At 36.8% G+C, this 24987-nt stretch overlaps 1 protein-coding gene across 2 annotated transcripts; it reads left to right on the top strand.

The window, feature by feature from the left end:
• Nucleotides 1-5287: 5287 nt before the first annotated feature.
• LOC144971098 (protein arginine N-methyltransferase 3-like) lies at nucleotides 5288-20823 on the top strand. 2 transcript variants are annotated; one of them, XM_078911495.1, is made up of 12 exons: nucleotides 5288-5425; nucleotides 7638-7918; nucleotides 9043-9151; nucleotides 9757-9982; nucleotides 11124-11271; nucleotides 12596-12783; nucleotides 13917-13989; nucleotides 15123-15228; nucleotides 17208-17395; nucleotides 18202-18339; nucleotides 18738-18825; nucleotides 20671-20823. In XM_078911495.1, the coding sequence occupies exons 1-12, from the start codon at nucleotides 5416-5418 to the stop codon at nucleotides 20778-20780; spliced, it is 1665 nt and encodes a 554-aa protein (XP_078767621.1). In that variant the 5' UTR covers nucleotides 5288-5415; the 3' UTR covers nucleotides 20781-20823. The 2 variants fall into 2 exon arrangements, with proteins under 2 accessions (XP_078767621.1, XP_078767622.1); XM_078911496.1 differs by lacking the exon at nucleotides 5288-5425 and adding an exon at nucleotides 5796-5925.
• The last annotated feature ends 4164 nt before the right edge of the window (nucleotides 20824-24987 follow it).

Here is a 24987-nt window from a genome sequence, read left to right as displayed (position 1 = left end):
CCTTGGAAAAGGCTCTTTACTCACATTCTCTCACCGTACTCAGGTGTAAAATGAGTATCTGGCCGTTAACAGAGTTGTCTTTGTCCGAAAAATTGTAATATCGCCTAACAGGCGTCATGTCCCGTCCTACATGTTAAATGTTGACCAGGGACCTCTTGTAAAGCGCTTTGAGCACATTTAGTAGATATTGCACTATATAAAGCTCAATTTAAAAAAAAAAAAAATTCAATGATGATGATAATTGGTGGTGGTGGTTGCAGTAGTAGTAGTGTAGTGATGATAATGTGGTGGTGGTTGTAGTTGTAGTAGTAGTGATAGTGATGATGATGTGGTGGTGGTTGTAGTAGTAGTGGTAGTGATGATGATGTGGTTGTGGTAGTTGTAGTAGTAGTTGTAATGGTGATGATATGGTGGTAGTGGTGGTTGCAGTAGTAGTGGTAGTGATGACGATGTGGTTGTGGTGGTTGTAGTAGTAGTGGTAATGGTAATGATATGGTGGTAGTGGTGGTTGTAGTAGTAGTGGTAATGGTAATGATATGGTGGTGGTTGTAGTAGTAGTGGTCGTGATGACGATGTGGTTGTGGTGGTTGTAGTAGTAGTGGTAGTGATGCTATTGTGGTGGTGGTGGTTGTAGTAGTTGAGGTAGTGATGTGGTGGTGGTTGTAGTAGTAGTGGTGGTGTGGTTGTGTAGTAGTGGTAATGATGATGATATGGTGGTGGTGTTGCAGTAGTAGTGGTAGTGATGACGATGTGGTTGTGGTGATTGTAGTAGTGGTAGTGATGATGATGTGCTGGTGGTGGTGTCGTAGCAGTGGTCGTGATGATGATGTGGTGGTGGTGTTGTAGTAGTAGTGGTAATGATGCGGCTATGTGGTCTAGTAGTATGACACTCGCTTCCGGATCGGAAGGTCCTGGGTTCGAGCCTCGCGCTCGGCGCATAGTTGAATCCTTGGAAAAGGCTCTTTACTCACATTCTCTCACCGTACTCAGGTGTAAAATGAGTATCTGGCCGTTAACAGAGTTGTCTTTGTCCGAAAAATTGTAATATCGCCTAACAGGCGTCATGTCCCGTCCTACATGTTAAATGTTGACCAGGGACCTCTTGTAAAGCGCTTTGAGCACATTTAGTAGATTATGCACTATATAAAGCTCAATTTAAAAAAAAAAAAATTTCAATGATGATGATATATGGTGGTGGTGGTTGCAGTAGTAGTAGTGGTAGTGATGATAATGTGGTGGTGGTTGTAGTTGTAGTAGTAGTGATAGTGATGATGATGTGGTGGTGGTTGTAGTAGTAGTGGTAGTGATGATGATGTGGTTGTGGTAGTTGTAGTAGTAGTTGTAATGGTGATGATATGGTGGTAGTGGTGGTTGCAGTAGTAGTGGTAGTGATGACGATGTGGTTGTGGTGGTTGTAGTAGTAGTGGTAATGGTAATGATATGGTGGTAGTGGTGGTTGTAGTAGTAGTGGTAATGGTAATGTATGGTGGTGGTTGTAGTAGTGTAGTGGTCGTGATGACGATGTGGTTGGTGTGGTGTTTGTAGTAGTAGTGGTAGTGATGGCTATTGTGGTGGTGGTGGTTGTAGTAGTTGAGTAGTGATGTGGTGGTGGTTGTAGTAGTAGTGGGTGGTGGTGGTTGTGGTAGTAGTGGTAATGGTGATTGTGGATGTGGTGGTGTGGTTGCAGTAGTAGTGGTAGTGATGACGATGTGGTTGTGGTGATTGTAGTAGTGGTAGTGATGATGATGTGCTGGTGGTGGTGTCGTAGCAGTGGTCGTGATGATGATGTGGTGGTGTGTTTGTAGTAGTAGTGGTAATGATGCGGCTATGTGGTCTAGTAGTATGACACTCGCTTCCGGATCGGAAGGTCCTGGGTTCGAGCCTCGCGCTCGGCGCATAGTTGAATCCTTGGAAAAGGCTCTTTACTCACATTCTCTCACCGTACTCAGTGTAAAATGAGTATCTGGCCGTTAACAGAGTTGTCTTTGTCCGAAAAATTGTAATATCGCCTAACAGGCGTCATGTCCCGTCCTACATGTTAAATGTTGACCAGGGACCTCTTGTAAAGCGCTTTGAGCACATTTAGTAGATATTGCACTATATAAAGCTCAATTTAAAAAAAAAAAAATTTCAATGATGATGATATATGGTGGTGGTGGTTTGCAGTAGTAGTAGTGGTAGTGATGATAATGTGGTGGTGGTTGTAGTTGTAGTAGTAGTGATAGTGATGATGATGTGGTGGTGGTTGTAGTTAGTAGTGGTAGTGATGATGATGTGGTTGTGGTAGTTGTAGTAGTAGTTGTAATGGTGATGATATGGTGGTAGTGGTGGTTGCAGTAGTAGTGGTAGTGATGACGATGTGGTTGTGGTGGTTGTAGTAGTAGTGGTAATGGTAATGATATGGTGGTAGTGGTGGTTGTAGTAGTAGTGGTAATGGTAATGATATGGTGGTGGTTGTAGTAGTAGTGGTCGTGATGACGATGTGGTTGTGGTGGTTGTAGTAGTAGTGGTAGTGATGCTATTGTGGTGGTGGTGGTTGTAGTAGTTGAGGTAGTGATGTGGTGGTGGTTGTAGTAGTAGTGGTGGTGGTGGTTGTGGTAGTAGTGGTAATGATGATGATATGGTGGTGGTGGTTGCAGTAGTAGTGGTAGTGATGACGATGTGGTTGTGGTGATTGTAGTAGTGGTTAGTGATGATGTGCTGGTGGTGGTGTCGTGCAGTGGTCGTGATGATGATGTGGTGGTGGTGTTTGTAGTAGTAGTGGTAATGATGCGGCTATGTGGTCTAGTAGTATGACACTCGCTTCCGGATCGGAAGGTCCTGGGTTCGAGCCTCGCGCTCGGCGCATAGTTGAATCCTTGGAAAAGGCTCTTTACTCACATCTCTCACCGTACTCAGGTGTAAAATGAGTATCTGGCCGTTAACAGAGTTGTCTTTGTCCGAAAATTGTAATATCGCCTAACAGGCGTCATGTCCGTCCTACATGTTAAATGTTGACCAGGGACCTCTTGTAAAGCGCTTTGAGCACATTTAGTAGATATTGCACTTATAAAGCTCAATTTAAAAAAAAAAAAAATTTCAATGATGATGATAATGGTGTGGTTGCAGTAGTAGTAGTGGTAGTGATGATAATGTGGTGGTGGTTGTAGTTGTAGTAGTAGTGATAGTGATGATGATGTGGTGGGTGGTTGTAGTAGTAGTGGTAGTGATGATGATGTGGTTGTGGTAGTTGTAGTAGTAGTTGTAATGGTGATGATATGGTGGTAGTGGTGGTTGCAGTAGTAGTGGTAGTGATGACGATGTGGTTGTGGTGGTTGTAGTAGTAGTGGTAATGGTAATGATATGGTGGTAGTGGTGGTTGTAGTAGTAGTGGTAATGGTAATGATATGGTGGTGGTTGTAGTAGTAGTGGTCGTGATGACGATGTGGTTGTGGTGGTTGTAGTAGTAGTGGTAGTGATGCTATTGTGGTGGTGGTGGTTGTAGTAGTTGAGGTAGTGATGTGGTGGTGGTTGTAGTAGTAGTGGTGGGGGTGGTTGTGGTAGTAGTGGTAATGATGATGATATGGTGGTGGGTGGTTGCAGTAGTAGTGGTAGTGATGACGATGTGGTTGTGGTGATTGTAGTAGTGGTAGTGATGATGATGTGCTGGTGGTGGTGTCGTAGCAGTGGTCGTGATGATGATGTGGTGGTGGTGTTTGTAGTAGTAGTGGTAATGATGCGGCTATGTGGTCTAGTAGTATGACACTCGCTTCCGGATCGGAAGGTCCTGGGTTCGAGCCTCGCGCTCGGCGCATAGTTGAATCCTTGGAAAAGGCTCTTTACTCACATTCTCTCACCGTACTCAGGTGTAAAATGAGTATCTGGCCGTTAACAGAGTTGTCTTTGTCCGAAAAATTGTAATATCGCCTAACAGGCGTCATGTCCCGTCCTACATGTTAAATGTTGACCAGGGACCTCTTGTAAAGCGCTTTGAGCACATTTAGTAGATATTGCACTATATAAAGCTCAATTTAAAAAAAAAAAATTTCAATGATGATGATATATGGTGGTGGTGGTTGCAGTAGTAGTAGTGGTAGTGATGATAATGTGGTGGTGGTTGTAGTTGTAGTAGTAGTGATAGTGATGATGATATGGTGGTGGTTGTAGTAGTAGTGGTAGTGATGATGATGTGGTTGTGGTAGTTGTAGTAGTAGTTGTAATGGTGATGATATGGTGGTAGTGGTGGTTGCAGTAGTAGTGGTAGTGATGACGATGTGGTTGTGGTGGTTGTAGTAGTAGTGGTAATGGTAATGATATGGTGGTAGTGGTGGTTGTAGTAGTAGTGGTAATGGTAATGATATGGTGGTGGTTGTAGTAGTAGTGGTCGTGATGACGATGTGGTTGTGGTGGTTGTAGTAGTAGTGGTAGTGATGCTATTGTGGTGGTGGTGGTTGTAGTAGTTGAGGTAGTGATGTGGTGGTGGTTGTAGTAGTAGTGGTGGTGGTGGTTGTGGTAGTAGTGGTAATGATGATGATATGGTGGTGGTGGTTGCAGTAGTAGTGGTAGTGATGACGATGTGGTTGTGGTGATTGTAGTAGTGGTAGTGATGATGATGTGCTGGTGGTGGTGTAGTAGTAGTGGTAGTGATAATGATGTGGGGCTGGTGGTTGTAGTAGTAGTGTTAGTGATGATATTGTGGTGGTGGTTGTAGTAGTAGATGATGTGGTGGTGGTTGGAAAACACATTACAGGTTATTATAATACATGATTACACACATTCTCTAACTTCATTTTTTGACAGCTTCGTTGTGCCATAAATATACGCAACAGTTCTGAAACATTTTATTGTGGATTTTGATATTGTTTGTTGTTTTTCTTGTGTCGTTATGTTGACATAGATACCGAATGAATGGTAATTACTACATTCTCAGCCAACAACAAAATGGCGCTGAATGATTTCATTGGTGGACACTTTTTAGGCTTCGTACGTATTCTCATTCGTTTAATTCTATGCTTCCATCTCATTTTTGTTCTTACTATTACTCATTTATAACTGACTCTAGCACGGTAATAACTTTCTTGAAATCCCGGGGACAGGACTTTAAAGGTCAAACATATTCAAAGTCGTATAATGACTGCACTCAACATCGCCTGGAGGCTGTTAACTAAATATGTTACGATATCGGATTTCAAAAGTTATCAAGCAGAACTCGAAATATTTAATTAATAAAAAAAAAATAACAAAACGAATCGAAAGTGACACTGCAATCATCAAGCAACTCTCAAGAGTCAAGAGAGGCTACTCTGGAAAACAAACATTGTTTTCATTTTCTGGTGTTCCATGCTTTCACCTTTCTTGCTCATTGTATATTCGTCTTAATCATTTTGCTGTTCTAGATATATAATATATGATATATCAGTCCCTACGTTTGCCAATATGGAGAAAGGTAATCTTTTGCAAACGATCAAAAAAAAAAAAATATCGCTGTTCTCGTCGTCTCAGTGTAAATTAGGTAAAGTCGAACAACCATTTTCTCAGTCTTGCTCAGTGTCAGCAGATCTGCTCTCGACCCAGATTTTTCTATTATCGATTTCGGTTTCCCGATGATCGCTGTGCATGCCGTGACTGGGGAGAAAAACAATGATACAAACGTTATAATTTTACTATCGACCAGTTGAACAATGATGCTGTCTCAAGTGGAGAGAGTGAGAGAGACGATACGATCATAATCATTCACGATTCTGTCATAGTCATACTCATACTCATACTCTCTCTAGACTCATAATCATAGACTCCCTATGCCCTATGACTATGGACTATGACTCAACTCATGACTATGATACTACTATGATTTGATTTTGAACATATTATATGATCGTGATAGAACTACAATAATAAAAACAAAATAGTTGTGGAATGGAGGCATCGCGGATGCCCGTCCGCTTGGTATTTTTATTTTTAATGTTTTTGAAATTCTTTGGAAAGTGATACCCAGAAACCACAAACTTGGAATGCTGGAAAAAATTTAAATTGTTAAGTTAAAGTTGAAGACACTGGTGTGGTGGTATTGTTGTAGCAGTAGCAATGCAATGGTGGTAGGGAAGATGATGTGGTAGTTGTTGTAGTGTTGGTAGGGATGATGAGTTATAAGTGAAAGTGGTGGTAGGGATGATGATGTGGTTGTAGTAGTAGTAGTAGTGGTAATGTAGTCATGATGATGATGTGGTAGTAGTAGTGGTAGGGATGATGATGTGGTAGTAGTAGTTGTAGTAGTGGTGGTAGGGATGATGACGTTGTGGTAGTCTAATGGTTGATTTAAAAAAAACAATTTCCGGGACAAAAAGTAAACTTCCATATTTTCCGGGACAGCTATTATTTTTTTTTAATTTCCGAGACAAATCCGGAAATTCCAGAATGGTAGGCATGCCTTATTTTATTCCTAATCCATGATTTCTTAGAGAGAATTACAATGGGTGATTGTCCCCAGTCTAAGTCTTTACTAAGTTAATTCCGTGATGAGTGCCAGTCTTGTTCTGAATACCGATTGGCAAACCCTTGAATCAAGCCTTATAAGGGATAAATTGTGTGTGTGGAGGGGGTGGGGTAGGCAACCACTTCACTTCACAGAGGAGATGTGCATGGTGTGGATGAGATTATGGGGAGGGAAGGGCAGGTATGATAGACAATGGCATTGGCCCAAATTCTACTAAGAGTACTCTCTCTGATTGTCTAGCCTTGATCCCAATGCCCTCTATACCACTGCTATGCTTGGCCCCCCATACCCATGGTCTCTGGTCTGCTATGACAAAAGCACAAACCCACATGTTCATGTGCATGTGTGAGTGTGTGCGTCATGTAGGGACATGCTGGCGTATTTAAGTGAATCTTTGCACACACTACACACTCGATGAATAGAGCCAGTGTTGTTTCTACTTTGAGCATTTTACACGATTAGGACCGTAAAAGATGGTTGAGAGACTTCCTGTCTATCTTAGTCCCAGTCATGCAGCTCTCCAGATTGATGAGTTTATTTTATCCGGACTAGCTCACTGACGTAGTTTATCTTGAATGTTTTAAATTACTAATGACGTAGAGCAGAAAAATCGGGACCAGCCTCAAAGTTTATTTAAATCGAGAGTTTATCTTAAGCGGACTGCAGTGTATTTTATTCCACTCATTAACCCTATTTTTCAGAACAAAAACCTCATATTTATTTTTAACAGTTTTCATTCACTCCTTATATTTTCAAGGCTTATCAGTTAATTCATGAAAATATTTATTTGAAAATGAAACTTATTTTTAAGGCCGTTAAAATGCTACCCGACACTGCTAAGTATTTTTAATGGACTAGAATTCATTGGAATGCTGATTGTAGCAAAGAGAATGAGAGATGAGATTGGCTATAATAAATTGACCAGCCTTTTCTACAGAAAAATATTAAGCCTGGGGCTGTTTTTCGTAGAGAGACAAATAAGCATGAGATTAAATGTTATTTCAAGTCCCATCCAACTGACTGGATCATATTAATGTGTTTTGAGTTTGAAAATTTTATCAAAGTTGCCAACTGAGAAACAATCATCAAACCTTTTTCCTTATGGGATTAACGTATTACCACAGTGATGTTCGCAATTGAATGTGATTTATATTTTTATCTACAGATGACAATGATATGCCGGCTTTGATTTCAAGCTCTGATGACGATAAGTCCGATTCTGATGACCCTGGTGACAACTTTTGGGATGATGATAATGATGAAGAAATGATGAACATGCTGACAGGAGAAGTAACCTGCTTATTTTGTTCAGATACAGAGCAATCAGTCGATGCTATTATTTCTCACTGCAAAACAAAACATCATTTTGACATTCCTATCTATTGTCAGCGATGGTCTGTTGACTGCATTCAGTACATCAAGATGATTAACTACTGTCGTAAAGAGGTAAAAGGATATATATGCTGATAAACTGCATTTTATGGTACTGTTATAAAGTTTCAATATCCAATAGAATTTAAATATGAAGTAATCTATGACAGCTTTATGATGATGATAATAATGATAATATTATAACATAATTGGAAAATTCTTGCCTTAGTGCATCAAACATTCAAAATTTAGATGATGGGAAGTTTACTTATGATACAATTTTTTTTTCCCAAAAGTGTTCAGATTATCAAGTGTGCCTTTTGTCCAGGAATTTGGGATTTATTCAGGAAATTTAAAATTAAAAAAAAAAAATTATAGTTGCCCGAAAAATACTGTAGTTTACTTTTTGTCGCAGAAAAATATTATGTTGTAAGTCGAGGATGGCCGCAACATGTTAGTAGAATTAGGGTGTACCATTGGTTACTTTCTTGCCCTATTTGATTTTGGTAATATATGTCTTTTTTGTTTTTAATTGCTTTTATTTTTTAATGGACTTGTTTGTTGAAGAAGTAAGGTGATTCCAATCTTGTGATCTCAGGGATATTTATATTTTGATTACATGAAAGAAAAAAAACATTTAAAATGTTTGCTGAGGGTCTGAAATCCTTCCAATTGATCAGCTTGCATTTCGAAGTACGGCTATGTGGTCTAGTGGTATGACACTCGCTTTCGGATCGGAAGGTCCTGGGTTCGAGCCTCGCTCGGCGCATAGTTGAGTCCTTGGAAAAGACTCTTTACTCACATTCTCTCACCGTACTCAGGTGTAAAATGAGTACCTGGCCGTTAACAGCGTTGTCTTTGTCCGAAAAATTGTAATATCGCCTAACAGGCGTCATGTCTCGTCCTACATGTTAAATGTTGCTGTTGACCAGGGACCCCTTGTAAAGCGCATTGAGCACGTTAAGTGGATATCGCGCTATATAAATGCTCAATTTTTTTTAAATTTTTTTTTTTTTTTTTAGTAAAACCTATATCATAAAAATTTTGTCAGAGACAAAATGTTCCAACTAGCGGCTGTTCTGATAAAGCAGCAGCACTCTGATTACCAGCTTCAACTGTCGCTTCAAAATTTTGTGAAAAACTATAGATGTGTTTTCATATTGCATGCATTGTATTGTCATATTCAATTGACTTTTCAGCACCCAACACCAGACCAAGTTATACAAGGGTTGATGTCAGGAGGAGTTGAATGGAAAGGAGACGAGTACATGCAAGCCATTGATCCATGTGATCTTTTGTTGCAATGGGGTCAGTGTTTTATATTGTCATGGCACTTTTGTATCATCTCTATGTAGAATGCACATGTCCTATAAACAAACTTCTTGGCTTTCCACGACCATGGGATGAATAGAAAATGTGAACAATGTCATTTACTGTCGGTTAATTTTATTGCTTAGGTGCACACATTAACAAAAGATAATTGGAAATGAAAAATGAATTGGACCTCACTGCTCTCCAATGCCGTATGATAGCCTTATTTAATAAATAGTTTTCCTTTTTTAAACTTTATATTGTAAGTTTCAAAATTATTGTTTTTGTACGCACAAAAAAAATGAGACGGTAACATCAAAGATTGGTAAGGTAAGATATTAATAGAGGCTAGTAGAATAGCAAGAACAGAGAAAATTTTCAAAAACATTTGGGGGGGGGGGGAATATGTTCTGACAAGCTTTACCAATACAACGAAATAGGAATGTTATTTTTGATAGAATTTCTTTTCTGTACTTGCAGGGTGGAAGGACGGTGACTGGAAATGGAGGAGAGCGCATTAGTAAATCTGATAAGGTTATGAATTGAAAAATTGTGTATTACTATTTGAACAAATGTTCTTTTTTCCAAATTCTTTTACACAGATATTGAAGCAGTCATAGACTTGCTTCCAGCATCAAACACAAGGAAAACGGTCTCTAACCTGAGGGATGCCTCCAACAACTTTACAGAAGAAGATTCCAATTATCATAACATACAATCATCAGAGGCTATTGTGGCTATGACAGCTAGAGTAAAGGCAGCAGAGGAACAAAGAGATTTATTGAGGGAGGAACTTGACAGAGTATTGCAAGATATGGAGAAGTTAAAGTAAGATGGTATAACAAGCTAATTATGTGTTAATTAGGCACATTCATTTCTCATATCAGACAATTTTTGTTTCATAATTATCTTTAGTTGATGAAATGTTGGGTTGATTTGACCCCTAATTATGTAAATTAAAACTATGATCTTATAGATTTCTCCGGCGGGTGGTTGGATGGGAGCATCAACCTTGAATCATATACCTATGATGTTCGCATGGGTGTACGATCCGATAGTGATGTCGTTTCTTCTTCTCTTTACTAGCCTATCCTGCTTCTTTGGTTTGTGATTGTATTTTTGACAGGGGATATTTTTTTTTCTGTAAATCTTCTGCCTGTTTGTTCTTGGTTATTTACAATTTAGCTTATGATATCTTTAGGTTATGATTTTGATTTACATTTGTACTATTTTTGTTAGATTGCTTGTTTTTTTGTTTCAGCGGTCTCTCATATAACCTCAATTGTGTTGGAAGAGACCTAAAGCAACAAACAAACAAAAAAAAAGATTTCTCCCACAAAAAGTTTTGTGCAGCTTTGTGGCCTTGTGGTATGACACCTGGCCTCTGACTTCAACGTCCCAGGTTCAAGACCCATTCTTGCGAGTGTTGTACAAATATCGGAAATCAATGAGATTTGGATATTGTATTCCTATTTTTGGATTTTAAAAATCGAAATTCATGAATTTTTGCTGATTTTAGACATTTTTTTGTAAATATTCTGTTTTATGAGGGTCTTAATGTAAAAAAAAAAAAATCCGTTATTGGTATCATTAGAAAGAGCTTTAAAATTCCGGTGATTTGTCATGAAAAAAAACCGCTTTATATCATGCTCTTTGCAAGGGTCTAATAAACTATTTTTCGCGAGAAACATTGTCAATTGTAACATGTCTTAGGAGGAGAATAGATAAACATTTCAGTGATATAATTTTTATCCCTGTAACTGAAATAGAAACATAAATGTCTTCAAGTGAAACTGGATGAAAATTATAGATTTTCAGGTCCGTTACACAGAAATGGACCGGACTGAAATACCAAATTCTTTTCAAGAAATCAGCATTTGATCAAAAGTTTTTTTTCTTGGCTAAGAATACCAAATCTATCATTTAAATCTCTTGAAAGTTTGATATTTTTTTATTTCCACAATAACAGACTGTCAGGCCAACAGCTAGTCATGAATTTGACTGGGGATACAAAAGAAAATGATACACCCAAAATAAAGAAGAGGGATAATCTGGTTGATGAGGATAGTTATTTTGCATCATACAGTCATCACGGTATTCACATGACCATGCTGAAGGTAATTATAGGAGATTGTTGTCCAGGGTGTTAGTTGTAAAGCTTAATTAAAGTTGGACTACTGTCTTGAGTAAGAGGAACCGGTCTACTAAAGGTAATTTTTTTACAGGTTTTAAATGATGATAAAATACAATTAAGTTCGGTTCCTTTGATTTGAGGAATGGGTTTTGGTCAGTGATTAAAAAAAAACTTGAGCATTTATATAGCGCAATATCCACTAAACATGCTCATCATGCTTTACAAAGGGTCCCTGACCAACAGCAACACGTAACATGTAGAACGAGACATGACGCCTGTTAGGCAATTTTTTCGGACGGAGACAATGCTGTTAACGCCCAGGTACTCGTTTTACACCTGGGTACAATGAGAGAATGTGAGTAAAGAGCCTTTTCCAAGGACCCAACTATGCGTTGAGCGAGGCTCGAACCCAGGACCTTCCGATCCGAAAGCGAGTGTCATACCACAAGACCACATAGCTGCACATGGTATTGTATTGACACCAAGAGGACCTGTATTTCAACTCCTCTATGACAGGCTTGCCAACCAGTATGATTTCTCATATTTTGATACGCTTTGAGTTTGAGTTCCAAAATATGGTAATATGGGAATGTTGATTAAAATATGATACACTGTAAAAAGTCAACAGTTTGTGACAAAAGAGGAAAAAATAATAAAAGTGGAATAAATGAAAGTCATTAAATACCGTCTCCCCCTACATGAAAAACTGAGTAGCCAGACAGGTGATTGTCATAATTGCAGGATTTCCCACCCTCTATTGGCTTGATAAGACTATAAATTCAGCGAATGTTAAATCTGAAATTTTGTATGTTTGCACGTGTTGAAAATATGATTTTTTGGGGGGGGTAAAAATATGAGAAAATTAGCTTAAATATTGTGAAAAATATGATAAATCTTTTCTAATGGTCGAGGTTTGTTGGCAAGTCTGCTCTATTGGCATATCATTTTTGTCAGTGGGCAAGAGACTTATTGCTCAATTTTGCTGCACTGCTTTGTGGATTATGCAGGTTGAATTTCCAGTGGTCTTGAATACGGAGGATTGATAGATGTTTGAAGTTTAATATCGTTTGTGCCTATTTTAATTTCTTCCATTTTAATAAATGGGGGTCTGGTGGGGGGGATTTGAATTGATGGGTACAGTTGTGATGATTATCTACATATATATCAAATTATAGAAAACAAAAGTGCTTTACTATTATTTTTTTTTTGGGGGGGGGGGGGGGGGGTATTTTTTTAATTTATTAGGTTGAAGTCAAATATGCCCTTTTGTTCAAATCAGCATAATTACCACTTATACACATTTTCAGGACGAGGTGAGAACCAAAAGTTACAGAGACTTCATGTTGTGCAACAGAAACTTATTTGAAGGCAAGACAGTGTTGGATGTGGGTTGTGGCACTGGCATTCTTTCCATGTTTGCTGTGAAAGCTGGTGCTAAGCAGGTTGTAGCTGTGGATTCCTCTCAAATAATCTACCAAGCTATGGATATTGCCAGGTATGCACACTGAGCCTATGCAGTTGATAACAAATATTATGTCATTGGGTGGATTGAAACATGGGGTCACATACCTGTCTACATTTACAGTTCATCTGTAATTGTTATGGACATTTGGTTACAATTGCAGACTTAAAGAAATGGAAGAAATATTACAAATTTTGATTTTACAGCAATTTAGTTGCAGTGTTAGAGAAATATTTATAAGTTACAGCAGTTTTAAGGACATTTTTTAAAAATTCCCCCAATTTATAAAGGCCATTGCTCAGTTCCACACCCATGATATCGAAGTTGAACGCTAACTCTTAATGGTGGCCACAACTACAAAGTTTATTTCACGTATAAAAGGTATGTCGCATTTTTTGTTTGGTTAAGTAAAGTATCACTGATTTTACCATTTATTATGATGAATTTTGTGTTGGTTGCTGATTTTGAAATTTTCAAGTAGGAAGGTATGGGGTGATTCAAAAGACCTGTTGGTGTTTGTATCTTGAATTGTGAAAAATTGAATAGAAACAAAAGCAAACGGTTTTCTTTACATTAAAAATCAAACTTTTGAATTTCCATTCAAATCATAACTAACCGTATACGACCTTGCTCTGAAAAGCCACCATGTCTATCCAGAGTAGTTTAGAGACAGTGATGCAAACTTTCCCGTACTCAATTTACTCAGTCGCGCATTTTATTCTCCTCTTCAAATTGTCTATGAATGTTGGTACTGATGATTGAAAGACTAAATCTAAACCCCCAAAGCAAAAAGTCACAAGAGGCAGACCTGGTGATCTTGTAGTTGGCTTACGAATGGACGATCATTCTTACCAGTGTCCAATCCATCATTATGAAAGAATTATGAATTCCAGATGTGAAATATCTATATTTTGTCCATCTATCTATCTGTCTATCTATCTATCTATCTATCTATCTATCTATCTATCTATCTATCTATCTATCTATCTATCTAACTATCTATCTATCTATCTATCTAATTATCTATCTATTTATCTATCTATCTATCTATATTATTATTGTTATTATTATTATTATTATTCTTATTATTATTATTATTATTATTATTATTATTATTATTATTATTATTATTTTAAATTTATTTATCAATTTTTTTTTTTTTAAAGGGAGAATAACATGCATGAGAATATTACCTTTGTCAAAGGCAGATTAGAAGAGGTAACCCTTCCTGTTGAAAAGGTGAGTGAATGAAAATAATCATTTTAGAAGGAGTGTCAACATTTCCAGTATTTACTTCATTATGAAAACACACTTTTATAAAAATAACTTTTCTGATTTTACCAATAAACCAACTTGGACAAAGATGATCAGCAAATTTTGTAATTTATAAAATGTTTATCTTAACTTTGATGCCATAGCAAAATGGAATCAAATATACATAAAGCAACTTTTTTTTCTTTCTTGTGATCTAGTGTATGACACTGGCTTTCGGATCGGAAGGTCTTGGGTTCGAGCCTCGCGTTCGGTGCTTAGTTGAATCCTTGGAAAAGGCTCTTTACTCACATTCTCTCATCGTACTCAGGTGTAAAATGAGTACCTGGCCTAACAGGCGTCATGTCCCGTCCTACATTTAAATGTTGCTGTTGACCAGGGAACCCTTGTAAAGCGCTTTGAGCACATTTTAGTGGATCTTGCTCTATATAAAGCTCAATTTAAAATAAATAAATTTATAAGTTAAAAAGTACATTTTTGATTTCCAATAATTTTTATACAAGTCATCACAAAAATTGTTGAAAAAAGGAAGGAAAAAAAAATATGATTTTTTTTTCTATCTATTGAATTGTGACTTGATAATGTAAACCTCAGTTGTACAGTCAGACTATTTTTAAAGAAAATGACAATGGTCACTACAATTATACCCAAAGAAATAAAAATCTTAGATCTCTAATCGTTTCCAATGATATGCAACAATGTCTGAGCTAGAGATATCTGGAACACATTGTAATTGGCAAGACTCCATCCAGGTTTTCCTGTGAAATTGATGGATAGGAATTTAATGGATCAACTTGTCTTGGTTTTTACATTTAATCATTTGGATAGTTTTCCATTGCTATACTTTTCTGTGATATATTATTACCAAGGATATTTATGCCTAAGAAAAGGTACATATGTAGATTTTAATAAGCGTATCTTTGATGGCTTCTTTGAAGAGAGGAGATTTTTAGACTGTTGTAATTTGTAGGTGCTTTTCCACTGATTTCATCGTTCAAGAGGTCTTTTCTTGAAGAATAATATAAATTGAAAATTAAGTCAATTTTTAAGTGTCACCAGATATTGAGTGTTATCAGCGTTAATTTTCTTTCCTATTGCAGTTTGACGTAATCATCTCAGAATGGATGGGTTATTTTCTCTTATTTGAAGCCATGTTGGATTCTATCCTTTGGGCCAGAGATAATTATTTGGCACCAGGAGGATGTGGTATGTATCACTTAATGATTGCTACATAGTATACTAACCTAGCATTTATTTAAATAATTTCTAAATTGCACATTATATACGGCAATTTTATTCATATTCATAATCATGTGATTTTATTTCAAGATGATGTGCTTTGATCAAGAAGAGAATAAGAGTGTGATGAAACTTGTGACATCTTTTATTCGCCTTGAATAAGTTATCAAAGTTTATATTTATCTTTTATATCTGGCCTGAGCTACCTGTTTTGCATTATGTTGTAGAATCGTCATGCATTGAACATAGACAGGACACAAAATAGCCACGTCACCATAATTGGAACACTTCCTTTCCCAGTATTGTGTCCGGATTACAGAGGTGTTTGGATAGTGGAATCAGGACCTTAAGTGGCATTTGTAGTTTTGGTCTCAGACTGTGCTAATCTACTAGCTATTCCAGACCAAAATTTAAATAGCTTTATGTAGTTATCTAAGAAATTTTAACTCAAGCTATGTATTTATGGATGCACAGGACAGAAAAAAAAATATCTTAAAATGTTTTTAAGAAAGTTATGGCGTTTTGAAATTGCGAAATAAAATCCACTGATTGCAAGAAATCTCATTTATGGGATCTTACCGTAAGAAAAGTTAACATCTAATAACTGAAGGGATCACATTTACAGAAAGCCTAGTATTCTCCTAGCTTAATTTTTTTAGAGTCCTAAGAAGCACAGTGGAAAATCTATTAAGCCCTGAAAGCAGTATTTTGCTATTTTGCGTATTCAAGGTTAATATTCACTTTTTTGTCAAAGTTACTGATTTCCAAAAATTCGTGAAAATATAAATAAGGGTAGTCGAAAGCTTAGATATATCCCAAAATAGACAGAAAATCAAAGACTATAATGAACTTTACCACTTAACCAAATGAAATAAACATACTCTTGAAATGAAATGTAATTTAGGGGCTATCTTCGAAGGATACCACAATTTTGCGATTTTCCATAGTTCATAAAAGCTGTTAAACTTTCACAGACAGAATTGCAAATTAATAAAACATATAGAGTTATGGTAACTCTGAGATCAAGTTGAAACACTGTCAAAAACGGTCAACCAGGTAAAATTATCGAATTGAGAAAAAATTGAAATTTTGGAAAGACAAGTCAAAATAGGGAAGTTTAATACAAATGCATCATATAAGAGAAATATAAATCCCATTATTAATAATTGATTCACCTACATCCTTTAACCACTGATTGTAATAGTAGTAGTAGTAGCGTATGGTTATTGTGGAGATGTGGGTCCTGGAGATGGCAGGCCTTGTCTGGACACTGGGTTGGATCATTCTTAGTCTGACATTTCACCATCAGCTGTTCCAGCATGATTGTATCTGGGCTGGCATCACCTTAAGTATCATTAAGGCACTCAAGCTCTTGCACGACGGCAACGTGATGGTCCTCCACAAGAGTAACCACTGATAAGCCCTTGCAATAATAGCCTTAATGGCAACAATCTTAAGCCGAATCTTGAATTCCCACCTAGTGTCCAGATCTATAATTTCTTCAACAAATTATTTATATGTAGAGGTAAAAGAAGAACAGTTGATGAGGTGGGGGGGAAGGGTGGAAGGGGTCAGAAATTTGTGGAATAAATATTGTAATGTTACATTCAGTTTTTCCTGAATTTTATTTTTTTTTTCCCTAAAAGCTGGTTTTCTGTGACAGACTTTTTTTTTTTTTCAGTTCACTTTTACAATCATCTGGTCATAAATCATAGCTGTATTGTTTTGATAGCGTAAGCAATTTTCATGACTCTTATTATCTTGTCATTTTTCTCCCAAGGTGTATTTTTCAAATCTGGTTCCATTTCTAGTTTGTTTATCATTTATTTAGAGTTTAATCTTGATTTATTTTTGAAATTATATAATGTATTGAATGAATGAAATATTTAATTTATATTTATTCGGTTTAAGTTATAATTGATTAAGCTACATTCATTTCACTTCAGTCTACCCTGATCGTTTCACAATGAAAGTGGTGGGAGTCAGTGATCCCCAATTGTACCAACAGACAGTTGGTTTTTGGGACGATGTTTATGGATTCAAGATGTCCTGCATGAAAGGTCCAGTCTTGGAGGAAGTACAAGTGTGCACTGTTAGAGGAGAGAATGTTGTTACAGAGCCTGCTGTTATCAAAGTAAGCTGAGAGTTATTTAGAATAATGTAGTATGAGCATAACAAGTTCTTGAATTATATTTTCTTTTGATAATATATACCTACCATTTTTCTCGGTTCATGTTGTTATGGCAACACACTATTCTTAACCTCCTTACTCGAGTGTCAAAATCAAACCAGTTCTAAAATTTTAAGCTTATTAAGATTAAGTACTTGACAGTTTTTCATGACAAAATAATTGACATTCTAATTTGATCTTCAATCTTTATATATTTTGATACCTTCGAGATTAAAGCTATCTTTCTTATTTCTTTATTCTTTTTTTTTTTTCTAAGCATATGTAATTTTTTTATGAAATTATTTTCTTGGGGTAAGAAATAAACAACAAAACAATATTCCACTTTTCAAAAAGATGTTTTTGTTTGACTTCATGATGTATACATTTCTCTAGGTTTTATTTTCAACTCTCTCTAGGTTGTTGTTCGATTCTAATTCCTTTTTTTTTAAAAAGCACTAAAACTTGTTGATGGTATAAGAAATTAACTTGCAATGATTCTGAACCTATTCTTATTTTAATAAATATTCCCCTGCTTAATTTTGTGATTTATTTTGGGACGTTTACTAATGGGCATAAATGTATGACTTTTCCTTAGAGGGTGGTAAAAATCAGATGCTGATATCCATAATAGTTTGAACTTTTCGTTCAGTTCCAATTGATTTTGAAAAATAGCACTAAACCCTGTTGATTGGATAAGAAATTGACCTGCAATGATCACGAACCTACCTCTTATAATATTCTCTCAACCCCTCCCCGAACCCCTTTCTCAGGAAATTGATGTTCCTATATGCCAAGTGACTGAACTGGATTTCCAGTCTGATTTTACTCTTTTGTGTCAGATGGACGCAGAGTTGACAGCAATTGTTGGATACTTTGATACTTATTTCATAAATGATTGCCATCAAAAGGTTGGTGTCTGTGCTAAATTTTCTTTTTTTTGTTTTGACATTGTCAGTGGCAGCCAACTGTACGAGAGAAAAAAAAATTCTAAACGTTTTTTTTTAAGATTCATAATTGTATGTGTGGAGTCTAGCTTTTTCATTCACAAGAGAGAATTTCACATTCTAGCTCATTACACCCTACCAGCAGAACTGAGTATTTGATTATAACATAAAGTTGTTCTTCTATCCCTTTTTGGTGCACATGCTCTATAAACCCACCTCCTGATCTCTAGTCTCTTTGACCATGTTTAGAGTAGAGCACAAACCTCGTTTTAATTTAATCCTTTTATGGGCTGGCTTTGATTAACATTAACATTTATTTCGCATTTTAATCCTTTTTATTATTATTTTTTTTTAATTTCCAGATTCATTTTAGCACTGGACCAAAATCTGTAAAAACACACTGGGAGCAAGCAGTTATGATATTGCCAAAACCTATGCCAGTGAAAAAAGGTAATTTCATTTGTTTGGTTGTCAAGGAATATTGTCTTGTCAACATTAAAAAAAATACATAGACAAAGTGTAAACGAGGCAGGAAATGACAGCAATAAAGTATCATTCCGACTTATCATCATGTAATCTATATAACTAACACTGTTATATTAAAGTCAATTTCTATCATCCATTTTTACTCAGATGAGGAGCAATCAAAAAGTTTATGTTTGTTTTTGTTTTTTAAAATTTTATTTCCAAAGGAGAAAGTAATTTTATGGTTCAGTAGGCTCTAAAGGTGTAGTATTACTGTTTTAGTGTAGAGGAAATACATTATCAAAGATGTAGTTTATCACCATGTAATTTAAATAACTAACACTGTTATCCGTTAATTTCTTGAGGGAGTCTATCATCCATTTTATAATTAATTTATTGATAAATAGAGCTTCACTTTTTTCCCCTTTTTACTCATATGAGGAGCAATGAGGAAGTTTGTTTTAATTTACAAAGAGGAAACAATTTTATCTGTCAGTAGGTTCAAAATGCATAGTATTACTGTTTTAGTCTCGTTTTTCAAGCTGTTGACTTCATCTCTCTCTCTAAGCGTAGAGGAACTACATTATCAATAATGTAGTTTTTCATAGCTTTAAGGTCCATGGAAATGGAGCATATCCTGGTGTCTGTAGCATTAAATTGATAGTGAAAATTACTTGTTACTCTTTTGATAAGACGCTAATCTATTTCAAGGTATTTTCTGCCAGATCTATGAGGTCCCAGCTAGCTCTACTTGGAGAGGGGGGGGGGGGGGGGGGGTTTTGAGAAAAAGACGAACTTGAACGCATCTAGGAACAATACCAATCTAGCAGGAAAGCCAGAAGAATAACTTTTGTCTCCAGTGTACTTTCAAATCGTCTTTTTTTGGTTGTTCTTTGATGCAAATCCTTCGATTTCCAGTCTCCCTCGCAGCTCACGAACCGATTAGATAGTCTTTTTTTTTTTAGTTTTTGCTCACAAAAATGTGTACCTTCAATGATCTGCACTTATCTTATAGTTTTTTAAAGCCAGTGTCAATAACGACTGGACACTTTTTGCCTCTGTCATTCATAACCAACGTATTTTCCTTCCGAATCGAAGCGCTTTCATCTAAAGACAGCTGCTATCTTATTGACGCTATGACACAACCTAGTAACTAGTCTCAATATAAGCTTCTGAAGTCCTGCCTCAGCAAATGACTAAAACTTGGCCAAACTTAGTCTGAAGTTGCCGTGATTTTAGTCTGGGACTTGCTTAGTCAGCTCACATGAAATCCAATTTTTTAAAGTCCTTGACCAAAGTCAGAGATAGAGATTAAGCACTAGTCTGCTTTCATGAAAACAGCCCCAGGATGTTCATGTTGCGAGTTCAATTAAATGTTATCCGGCCGGCTCTTATCTGATTTATATTTTGATTCTGGAAGTAGATACTATTTATATCATCTAACAAGAGTAAGTTTATTCATTAGTTTGAATATGGAATATAATATTGTTAGTATGGTCTTTTTGCCCATCATCATAATTAGAGCTTGTTATGGTTCTCAGGATTGTAAGCAATTTTTCAACTTCTTATTCATTTTGGCTCTCCATTGTACACATTTTTATGGGTAATAGTTGGCAGCACTGCTTGTGCTATTCGGTCCAATGCCATGTTATAAAAAGGACATGTCTTTCATGAACTCAAAAGATAATGAAACAACATTACAACTGGTCCTATTGGGTGATTGGGAATCATGAAGAATAAGTGAAGCAATAAAAGATGGAACAGAATTGTACCTTTTGAAACAAAAATGCTCATATTTTCTTTACTCTCTCTATATATTATTCGCTACAGGTGACAGTGTGATGTGTCAGATAACATACAAGAAACATCCTCATGACAGCCGTGGAGTTATCATCAATTTGACTGTTGGACAGTTGAAATTGAAGTACTCTCTATCATAAACATGTAAAATAATATAATAAAAATAGTAATAATTGAACATTCTTCATGGCATTGATTTTGTTTGTTTGTGTGTGTGTGTGTGTGTGTAAATTTGTTCGGTTACCCATTTATATGAACTCAAGAAGGGGGGCGGGGGGGGGGGGGTTGGTATCAATTTATGGCATGTCATCTTAAACTGACTGGTAATGTTTTATTTTGTAATGACATGTACCTCTGCTTGTGCGCACTGTCCAGTGTGACAGTTTCCCTGAATGTGGTTTGCCATTGTGACTCTGTTTCCAAAAAAAAAAAAGTTCAGATTGGATGGATCAGGGTACAACATAAAAAATATTTTATAAAAAAAGAGAGTTTACCAACACTCAGGCCTAAGCTTACTCTTGATGATCATATTAGCATGGGTGCCAGATCTATGGAATATACTGGATTTCTATTTGTTTGTTTTTTTTTGTTTTAAAACTCACATGTTGACATTTCTTTTTATTTTTTTTTTTTTTGAAATTGAATGACAAAAGTTCTTCACCTTGTTATGTACACCCATTTTTTTAAAACTTCCAGTCTGTAATTGAGAGGGAATATGCATGTATTTGAGCATATTTTGTATTTTGGCCCAATGTTGATTAGAAACAGGTTATCCATATTCATTGTCAAGAGTTAAGACCTGGTAATCATCAATCAATTGACTGAAATCAGCCAATTTGTAAAATTTAACTCACTCAACCTTAAAACCGACCACATCTGTAGTTTACCCGGGTTACTTTTACCCGATGACTATATATTACATTTTTATGAGAAAAATTACAGGCGTAGTATCAAAGCTAATGTTTTATAGCTTTTGCATGTTAATGGTAGTTGAATAATAAAACTGTCTATGTGCATGCCATTTTTAATACATATTTTTATATTTTGAAAAGTAGCAAAAATCTCTAGGATTGAGTGAGTTGAAAAGAAGGAACATAAAGAAAGAAATGTAAAAAACCAACCCACAACCGAGTGTAGTTAGATGATTGAATACAAAATGACGCTTTTAAACAATGATTGGGAATGATCCAGAGTGCTGTACATAGCACTTTGGTCACTTATGTTATCAATGGACAACTTTTAGTGACTATGGCTAAGTGATGCTCTTTTAGTTGTTCGTTGTCTGAACACATCCCCTTATTGCTATTTTCATACAGCCTTTGTGAATTTTTCTCCTTTTCCTAACCTGTTGTATTCAAAGTTTTCTAATTCTCAGTTGCTGAGCAGTAAATTTCACTGATTGGCTACTTTGTTATAGCAGACTTAAATTACACGAAAAACTAAATGGAAACCAACAGAAGTACTTTCTAGGAAATATGCTATCACGAAAATGTAACTTAACGTTTCTGTTACATAGACCTGTAAATGAGCTCTATAAAAATTGACTGAAACTCTTCGTAATTCGTCGTAGCGGTAAAATCCAAAGAATCAAAATGAAAGGTAAACAGCAAGCTCACTTGAGCAAAGCAATGGCAGAAAACTAAATTGCGAGGGAATTAATTAGGCTACTTACCATTGTTCCTTATAATTAGGTACCCAATCAGTGAAGAAACTTAGAAACGGTCAACCAGTTTGTTTACAACATGAGGTAATCGAGATGTGCTTGTAGCAATCATTTAACTTTCGATTTGAAGGTGTCTACATAACGAACTTTCGGTGTTTCGAATTTTTCTTTCTCATACTTTTCCTGTCCTTCAAGTAAATGTGGTCAATTTTGGCTTAGACGAAACAGTGAAATTTATCGCTCGGCGGCTCAGTTAAAATTGGCTACGACAGGTTTCGAAAGTGAAAAAATAATTTCACGAAGGCTGTGTGAAAATACACTGGGGTGTGTTCAGACACGGCAATTCTAAAAAGCGTCGCTTAGCCTTGGCAATATATATCCATCATTAATATAAACGGCCCATGAGCTATGCGTGGGGCTGTGGAACATTCCTAGTTAACTTTACAGTCAATCGACTACGATTCATGAATTCTTTCTTTATTCATTTCTTTCTTCCCTTTTTAAAAATATTTGAATTTGACGAATTGACGGATTTCAGTTAATTGACTGAGAATTTACAGGTCTAAAGTTACAATTGGTTGCCTCAAATTGTTAATTTACTGGTTGACAATGCTTCTACACAAATTGGTGAACCTAATTAAAAGGAAAAATAGCCATAAGTAATTTATTCCCATGCAAATTAGTTTTCTGCAATTTTTAACTCTAGCATCCATACTGTTCACTCTCTGTCACTGTTTACTTTGATCCAGTTCCCAAAAACTACGACCAGTTCGAGAAGTTTGTATGGAGAATTGCCAAAAAACACATACCTAGAGGCTGCAGGAAATCCTATATATACCATGCCTACAGCAAGGCAGCAAGGAACTTTATAAACAGTATGTAGAGGCTTACGAAACAGATCCATTTGCTGAAGAAACTGTCCAACCTGTTGCCGTTGATACCTTAATAACTTCCATTGCCGAAACAAAATAAAAAAAATGGAAGCAAATAATAACCAGCACAAACATGATCCTCAACAGCAAGAAAGCCTGGTCTTCTATGAAAAAACTAAATACCGAAAATAACAAATAAACCGGGGTTGCAGTTGCAGCGGTGACATTTAACGATGTAGCAAACCAACTTATCAAAAAATGAAAACCAACACACAGAGAAAAGGGCAAACTTAAGGAAATGGAAAAGATCGCTCAAGGAAGTGAACAGAAATTAGACACTTTCTGCATCGAAGAATTGGAATCAGCCCTTGAGCACTCCAAACCCGGTAAAGCGGCTGGTCTAGATGGCATCACCCCAGAAATGATAAAGTATTTCGGTCCCTCAACAAAAATAGCTTTGGCCACAAGCAAGAGTGATAGCACTACTTAAATCTGGAAAAGACCCAAATAGTAACAAGAGCTACAGACCAATATCCCTCCCATGCATACTGTACAAAGTATATGAGTGCATGGTACTAGCCAGGATTTCCCAAGCTGTAGAAGAACATCTGTCACCTGACCAAGCTGGTATCTCCCTGGAAGATCATGCTGTGAGCAACTGAACTTGACACAATATATTGAAGATGGCTGTGAGAACAAACAAATTACAGGGGCTATGTTCGTGGACCTGACAGCTGCCTATGACACATTAAATCACAGTAAACTGCTCCTTAAGGGTGCAAGGGTAACTCGTAACCATAAAATAGTTGCAATAATAAAATTTCTTATGTCAAACCATTGCTTTTTTGTGGAAATGGGTGGGAAGAAAAGCAGATGGAGATCACAAAAGAACGGACTTCCTCAAGGCACCGATCCTTTTCAACATTTATATCAACGACCAACCTGACTTCGAGAACATCCGGAGATTTCTATATGCTGATGATCTGTGTCTTGCTTCCTGGGCCTCTGATTTCAAGACCATTAAGGAGAGATTAACAGACACACTGAAGACACTCTCTGAGTATTATTTAAAGAACTCACTAAATGCCAACCCAGGAAAAACTCAAGTGTGTGCCTTCCATTTAAAAAACTGCCAAGCCAACAGGAATCTGAACATCTCACTCCTCGGTGTCACCTTAGACAACACACTGTCCTGTCAGCACACAAAGAATACAAAAGCAAAGGTGGCCACAAGAAACAACCTCCTAAGAAAGCTGGTAAACACTACACGGGGAGCGGATCCAAAAACGGTCAGGACAACCGCACTAGCCCTCTGCTATTCATCAGCCGAATACGTCTCACCAGTTTGGGCAAGAACCTGCCATGCCAAAAAGATTGGCCCTAAGCTACATAACGCCTGCCGGATCATTACTGGTAACTTGAAACTGACTGCAGTTCCAGTCCTCCATCGGCTGGCTGGCATTGCACCTCCCCACATTTGAGGAGCCACTGCGTCCAAAACCCAGAAATATAAACAGGAAAAGGACCCAAGGCACCCCCTCCATGACGACAAGTAGACTGAAGTCGAGAAAGAACTTCATGATTGAAGAAAGCATCAACCCTGATCATGCAGCTGTATACAGACTTTCCACAGGGAGGGAGTGGGACAATCATGCAAATGAAGCCGTTGAAGATCCAAGAGAAGAACTGCCCTATGGAACTGAGCTCCCCAGGAATGAATGGGTAACACTGAACAGAGCATGGGCAAGAGAACAGCTGGAAGCATGAAAAGGTAGGGGCTGGCTGAGACTAGCTTGTGTACATGTGGATGCC

This window comes from Berghia stephanieae, chromosome 4 (assembly GCF_034508935.2).
Source record: "Berghia stephanieae isolate SIO BIC M18660-M18661 chromosome 4, UCSD_Bste_1.3, whole genome shotgun sequence".
NCBI classification, from domain to species: domain Eukaryota; kingdom Metazoa; phylum Mollusca; class Gastropoda; order Nudibranchia; family Aeolidiidae; genus Berghia; species Berghia stephanieae.
The sequence above is the reverse complement of the archived record's forward strand: the minus strand, read 5'-3'. Positions and strand labels throughout refer to the sequence as shown.

Excerpts from the sequence above, each read along its gene's own strand:
- LOC144971098 (XM_078911495.1), top strand. Across the intron at positions 7,919-9,042 it reads TTAACTACTGTCGTAAAGAG|CACCCAACACCAGACCAAGT; the intron begins GTAAAAGGATAT and ends TTGACTTTTCAG. Across the intron at positions 17,396-18,201 it reads CAGAGCCTGCTGTTATCAAA|GAAATTGATGTTCCTATATG; the intron begins GTAAGCTGAGAG and ends CCCCTTTCTCAG.